The sequence below is a fragment of the Rhincodon typus genome, chromosome 48 (assembly GCF_021869965.1).
Source record: "Rhincodon typus isolate 14 chromosome 48, sRhiTyp1.1, whole genome shotgun sequence".
Lineage (NCBI taxonomy): Eukaryota > Metazoa > Chordata > Chondrichthyes > Orectolobiformes > Rhincodontidae > Rhincodon > Rhincodon typus.
The window spans coordinates 6,462,357-6,469,836 of record NC_063379.1 but is presented as its reverse complement, the minus strand read 5'-3'; the positions used below and the strand labels follow the sequence as shown (position 1 = coordinate 6,469,836).

At 40.2% G+C, this 7,480-nt stretch overlaps 1 protein-coding gene across 1 annotated transcript in view; it reads right to left on the bottom strand.

Moving 5' to 3' along the window:
* Positions 1-356: 356 nt before the first annotated feature.
* LOC109915260 (NACHT, LRR and PYD domains-containing protein 3-like) overlaps positions 357-7,480 on the bottom strand; it is a 20,836-nt gene continuing 13,712 nt past the window's right edge. The window contains exons 7-9 of the mRNA XM_020514874.2: positions 6,572-6,658; positions 3,871-4,038; positions 357-947 (exon numbers count right to left, since the gene is read on the bottom strand). Coding sequence (XP_020370463.2) covers positions 860-947; positions 3,871-4,038; positions 6,572-6,658 — 343 coding nt within the window. The 3' untranslated portion in view covers positions 357-859. The remainder of the gene's footprint in view (positions 948-3,870; positions 4,039-6,571; positions 6,659-7,480) is intronic.

The window sequence follows — 7,480 nt, the reverse complement described above, 5'->3', positions numbered from 1 at the left end:
TAACATAAACTGAGTTATCACTGAGGTGTCATGTTAAGAAGTCTACAGTTGTTTGTTTTAAAAAATAATTAGCAGAATATTACACACAAACAAAACTTTATTACACAAACAACCACATGTTTTTTGACAAAATTGAACGTAGCTTTATAAACAATTGAATACAGCTAATCATAATAAATAATTAATAACAAACAGGCTTACTATACATTTGAACAGATTGCAGAGCAGTGAGTACAGACTTTGTGACGTCTTGTTGCAGCTGTACAAGTTGTTGTTGAGGCCACTTTTGGAGTACTGCGTGCAGTTCCGGTTGCCCTACAACCGAAAGGATATTATTAAACTAGAAAGAGTGCAGAACAGATTTACGACGATGCCTCCTGAATTGGAAGGTTTGAGTTATAAGGAGAGGTTGGATAGGCTGGGGCATTTTTTTTCCCCTGGAGAATAGGAGACTAAGGAGTGACCTTTTCAGCGTCTATAAAATCATGAGAGGCATAGATAAGGTGGATAGCAACAGATTTTCCCCATGGTAAGGGAGTCAAAAACTAGAGGGCATAGGCCATGCTGTAGACCTCAATGACTCTATAAAAGCTTCACAGTCACAGCTATATTTCCCTCTGCTCGATAATGAATATCACGTACATACAGGCTCACCAGCTGCTACTGAAATTTTCCACCAAATCTTGTTGAAACAAGGAATACTCCACATCGCTTCCATTTTATTTCAGAATTCCAGGAATTGTTTTTCTGGAGTCAATGTAATATCTTGTGCGTTTCACTTTATCTTTTATGGAGGTGAGAAAAATACAACTCATGCTAAGATAGAGCCCACACAGCAGGCAAATTCTCCATCCTTTGATTACACAAATATTCGTAAACCAGCCCTGCATTCTCTCAATGATCGAAGCTGCTTCTTTCCATCAGAACTGAACAGATTCCTCCATAATCTAAGAAACAGATAAACAATTAATAGCCAACCAATAAAGTTAAAATTACAGAATCATTTAATTATCCAACTGCAATTTTGAAATCGACATGTAAGTGGCTATACAATTACAAAGGGGTGTAAGGAGGGTTTGGGGAGAGAATCTAAAGAGCTGCCACACACACAGACAGTGTTATAAGAAACTAAGGTATCGATATTAGGAGAATGATGTAAGTTGGGCGTATACTGGACTGGTGGAATCTCACTGGACTTGTAATGCAATGACCTAGGGTACAAATACAAGTAACTGACAGAATTTAATCTCAAATAATTAATCCATCTGGAATTGAAAGGTAGTTTCATAGTCACCATTGCAGAAACTATCATCAATTGCTGTAAATACGTATCTGCTTCATTCATGTCCTTCACAGAAGGGAATCTGAAAATCTTACCTGCTCTGGCCCGGAAGTGTTTTCAGAAAATATTAAGTGATTCTGAATGATATATAATGTATGGTTAAAGATATATGGTTCGGACATGAATATGGAATGAAAACGGGATGACTATCTGGTTTCAACTTCAGCATTGAAATTGACAACATACACAGTCAACACGGTAAAGCACTTCTTCCTAATGTTTGGCATCAAGGCAAATATGGACAAGGTATTTATTTTTTGCTGATTTCTACCATTGTTGGTAAATTAAATATGGATTTGGCCTTTGAACACCATCTCAAAGAAGTGCTTCCAGTGGCAAAGACAGAGAATAGAGTCTGACTGGGGAACATAAGATTCTTAGTAGCAACGTGAGGGAACAAATTTCTCAACCTGAGGACCTTCTCAACTAGACTAGCCCCGAAGCTAGTGTGAAGGGAACCAATAAGACAGAACAAATTATTTCATGTTAATGAGAAGGGGATCGCAGAGGACACAGTGCTCAACAGGAGGAAGAGGATCCAGAGGGCAGTAGTAAGAAGTGACTGAAGAAAATTCTGGGAGAAGTTACCGCCATAACACAGAAGGAGATCGCAGAGATCAAAGAATAGGTGGATAAACCTCTGGAAAGGAAGGGTGAACAGCATTGTCTGTGATTCACGTGGGAACCAATAATCAACAAGTTTCAGACAGATCAAACAGCATCTTTCACTGAGTTGATGGTCTTCCAGGCGCAGTTGATGTTTGTCTCTGTGTGTGTCCCAGGGAACAGACTGTAGAGCACAGAGTCCTGCGTCACGAAGCTGCTCAAGACGAATCTCAACAAAACACACTGTATCTTTCTCCAGACTTACTTTGCAAAGGCACATTCCAGTAGGAGATGTGTAACAGTCTCTACCCCATCCCTCAGCCCCTTTGAGGGTAGCATATGGTGGTGCAGAGGCAGAGAGAGAGAGAAAGACAGAGAGGGAGAAAGAGACAGACAGAAAGAGAGACAGACAGAGACAGAGAGAAAGAGAATTCAATGACAGGAGCAGGGATGTATAGTAGCGTATGTGCAGGGCCTTGGTGAGACCACACCTGAAGTATTGTGCACAGTTTTTGTCCCTCATCTGAGGAAGGACATTCTTGCCATAGAGGGAGTGCAATAAAGGTTTCCCAGACTGATTCCAGGGATGGCAGGACTGATGAATGAAGAGAGACTGGATTGGTTAAGACTATTTTCACTGGAAGTTAGAATAATGAGGGGCACCTCACAGAAACCTACAAAATTCTAACATGATCACTCAGGGTAAACACAGGAAGGATATTCCCAAAGAGGTCAATGTCTAAGGATATGGGGTAGGCCATTTAGAGCTGGGACGTGGTTAAATTTCTTCACTCAGGAAACGGTGAGCCTGTAGAATTCCTTGCCACAGAGTGTGTGTGGAGGCCAAACACTGAATGTTTGAAGAAAAAGAGTTAAATATAGTTCCTGAAAAGAATAGAAATCGCTGAAAACTCAGCAGGTCTGTGGAGAGAGACACAGTGTCAGTTCTAAAAGAAGGGTCACTGGACTCGAAAATGTTAACTCCATTTTCTCTCCACAGATGCTGTCAGGCCTGCTGAGTTTCCTCAGCAAGTCGGTTTCTGTTTCAGATTTCTAGTATCTGCATTTCTGTGCTTTCGTACATCATGTTGCGACTGTACAGAACATTGATTAGGCCACTTTTGAAATACTGAATGCAATTCTGGTCTCCCTGCTATAAGAAGGATGTTGTGAAACTTGAAAGGGCTCAGAAAAGATTTACAAGATGCTGCCAGGGTTGGAGGGCTTGAGCTACAGAAAGAGGCTGAATAGGCTGGGGCTATTTTTATTGGAATGTCGGAGACTGAAGGTGACCTTATAGAGGCTTATAAAATCATGAGGGACATTGATACAGTGAATAGCCAAGGTCTTTTTCTGGGATGGAGGAGTCCAAAACTAGAGGGCCTAGATTTAAGATGAGAGGTGAAAGATTTAAAGGGACCTAAGGGGCAACCTGTTCATGCAGAAGGAGGTGCACATATGGAATGAGCTGCCAGAGGAAGTGGTGGAGGCTGGTACAATTACAATATTTAAAAGGCATCTGGATGTGTACATGAATAGGAAGGGTTTGGAGGGATATGGGCCAAATGCTGGCAAATAGGATAAGATTAATTTAGGATATCTGGTCAGCACGGACGAGTTGGACCAAAGGATCTGTTTCATGCTGTACAACTCTATGACTTGAGTTAGATATAGTTCTTAGGGCTAAAAGGGTCAAAGGGTATTGGGGAGAAGACAGGAACAGGTCTCAGAGTCACCCATGATATATTTAATGGCAGTTCAGGCTCAATGGGCTAAATGGCCTATTACTGCTCCTATTTTCTGTGTTTCGATTAATTATGTTGAGCAGGCCTGAAGAACTTGCTGTGGACATGACATAAGGCAATTATTGTCTAGAATAAGATTGAAATGTTTAACACTTGAACATTAGCATAAGCACTCACTGAATCAGCTCCAAATTCTTGCAGTTGATGATGAAGTTTCTCATAGTGGGAATACAATCATCTGTGAATTTATTTCCATCCAGGTATAGCATTGACAATGATTGGCTCACACTAAAGGCCACCCTCAGGTCTTCAATGCAAGCAAATGTCAGATTGTTATCCTGCAAACTAAAGGTTAATAATTAAAATCAGTTTTCAAAACGGCTCAGAAAGGTAAAAAAAAGGTAAGGAAGAGCAATACACATATGAGCACAAGAAAAGGAGAAGTCTTTTGAACCATCAGCTTCCTTTCCAATTTATTTGACTCAGTAATGACTAATAATCGATTCAATCCAATGTTTTTAGTCCTTAATACTATTAGAGCCTTAACTGAAATGTACTACTCTTCATTTTGAAAAGAAAATGTTTTACCACAGCCTCATAGAATCAAAGAAGGCACAATGCAGGAAGAGGTCATTCGAGTCTCTCAATGAGTTAAGTTACTTACTGCCATTCTCCAGCTTTTATCCCGTATCCCTATGCTTTGTGCCTTTCCATGTCAAAGTTTACTTCCTCTGTGAACACTGTCCCAACTGAACCTGTCTCTGCTATTACCTCAGGCAGCACATTCCAGACCTTCACCAGTCACTGTGCAGAAAAGATGATTTCATATCGCTCTTGCTTCTTTTGGCAATTACTTGAAATTTTGTGCTCTCATGCTTGATCATTTCATGGCTGGGAACAGTTTATTGCTACCTGATTTGATTTTAATTTGATTTTATTTCTTGTAGTCACATGCACCTAAGAACAAAGCTTTTCACTGCATTGCGAGCAGTACAGGCAGATCAAAACAAACAAGGACATAGAGATCACATGGTGCTTAGACAGAGTGAGGCATACAGGTTACAACTACACAGAAGGTACACGAGGCAGAATCAACATTATTTGAAGCTAAAGAGTCCATTCATCAGTCTAATCATGGCGAGGAAGAAGCTGTTCTTGAACCTGTAGGTGCATGTGTTCAAACTTCTGTATCTTCTGCCTGATGGAAGAGGTTGTAGGAGAGCATTACCGGGCGGGCGTGATCTGTGATGATGTTGGCAGCACTTCCGCGGCAACAAGAAATGTAAATGCAGCCCATGGATGGAAGGTTGGCTTCCGTGATGGTCTGAGCTGTGCACACAAATTTCTGTAGTTTTTTACGCTCCTGGGCACAACAGTTGCCATACCAGGCTGTTATGCACCTGGACAGTATGCTTTCTATGGTGCATCTGCAGAAGTTGGTGTGGGACCTTTTGGCTGAATTTCCTGAGCCGCCTGAGGAAGAAGAGACGTTATTGTGCCTTCTTGACTGTCGCATTTACGTGGGAAGTCCAGGAGAGGTCGTCAGTTACATCGTTCCTAGGAACTTGACGCTCTCGACCCTCTCCACCTCAGCTCCGTTGATGTAGATGGGGGCATGTTCTCCTTTCATCCTAAAGTCAATGATCAGTTCTTTTGTTTTGCTGACATTGAGAGACAGGTTGTTATCATGGCACCATGACACCTCTATCTCCTTTCTGTATCTGGACTCATTGTTGTTTGATATCTGTCTGACTACAGTGGTGTCATCAGCAAACTTGTAGATGGCGTTTGTTTGGAATTTGGCTACACAGAAAGTAGGGTGTACAGGAAGTACAGAGAATGAGAATGCATCCTGTGGGGGTCCAGTATTGAGGATTATCATGGAGGAGGGGCAATTGTCTATCTTCACTGATTGTGGTCTGTGGGTCAGGAAGCTGAGGCTCCAGTTACAGAGGGTGGAGGTGAGACCTAGGTCCTGGAGTTTTGAGATTAGTCTGGAGGAGATTATGGTGTTGAAGGCAGCGTTGTAGTTGATGAGTAGGAGTCTTATGTAGGTGCCCTTATTATCCAGATGTTTCCTCTGTCGTTACAATTTATAATACTTCAATCAAATTTTGTCACAGCTTCCTTTCTTTAAGGGAGATACATCAAATTTTTGGAATCCACCTTCATAACTACGTTCATGATACCTGAAATCCTTTTAATGAATTGTTTCTTTCCTCTTTCCAATGCTCTGTAACTCTCCAAAAGTGCCATGACAGCATGGGATGTAAATACATCAGCTTAGGCCAAGTTTTTTTAATTGAACAAACAAATTAAACATAACCATTTTTCTTTATTTTCTGATTCTTAACAACTTTTATTGTTGAGAACCCCAAATAACATTCTAGGTTGAAGAAGTGTGGCCTGAACTGGCTCCCGAACAAATGGCTTACTGTAACTTTAAAATAATGTTCTTTTCTCAATCTTCTATCTAGCTACTCTGTCCCATCATTCAGCATTTTAAACCTCTCCATTGGTTGTCACATGACCATATTTTCCACTAAAAGAAATCATAAATGTTTCTGAAAAATGTGCCCTATTAAGTTTCTGATTCAACTTCTCCCTACTATCTTTCTGTTGAAATGTTGTTGCAGTCTAATATTTACTTGTGCAGAACAGAACAGAGTACTCCAGGTGCAGTCTAGCAAGATACATTACCACTGCAGCATTAATTCCATTCACATTACTGCACTGACAAATGAAAAGAGAATAATTGAAAAATAAATCAACAGATATATATATTCAACAATGGTAACGTCAAAGACGAAGCAAATTCTTGACTTGCTAAAATTAATTCCGCACAAAATTTAGGGTTAACATTGGGAAGATTACTTACTCCAGTCTCTTTGTTTTGCATTCTGGGTGCACCAATGATGCAGACAAAATGCTGATTCCGGTATCTCCTATGCTGTTGTCATTCAGCCTAATGGCCAAGAAAAAAATAAACAAATAAGGAGTGGAAAATCTCTTTGATTCAAAAAAAATCTACTTCGCCTTGCAGAAACCTACCCATTGTTTCTCATTGTTTTATCTGCCCATGCTTCAATGGGCCAGAGTTGTGCAAAATTAGGAAATAGATTGAAATCTTGAATAAGGCACAATGGTTCTCATTAAATTACTTGGTGTCCAGTGAACGCAGATTTCAAACAATGGATTCAATAAGAAAAATTAGAGATATACAGCTTTTATTAGATATTTTACTCAGCAAGTTGCTGTTACTCATATTCACTGACTGAAAGGCTATTGACAGTACAATCCAGCAAAACTCTGAAAAGAAGAATTTGATATATTCCTGAAGGAGAAAACATATGATGGTTTTGAGGGAAGAGGAGACGAACAGGATGAAGTGTGTAGGTCATTTAAGGCGCCAGAACAGACACAATTGGTCAGATGGCCTTATTATGTACTGCCCATTCTATGACCTGTAAATAGAATATTTATTTTAACCAAAAACTGGACACAGGTTAGTGTTAGGCAGGAAAGTGATTATCTTATATCCAATATTGTTTTTACATTTGTACATTATATTTAATTGAACTCTTAGATTTTTCCCCAGCAGTCATGTAAAGTACGTGGTGATGAGCTGCCCAATCTCCCTGCTGCTTAGATAAATGGTGAATTCTGTGCTACCACATAAAGCTAAGCATGCCTCCTGTAAGTCATAGACTGTTGGACCTCTATTCCAAACCCAACCTGACCCTCACCCTTAACAGTTCAGATACATGAACAGCAGCCTTACTGCATT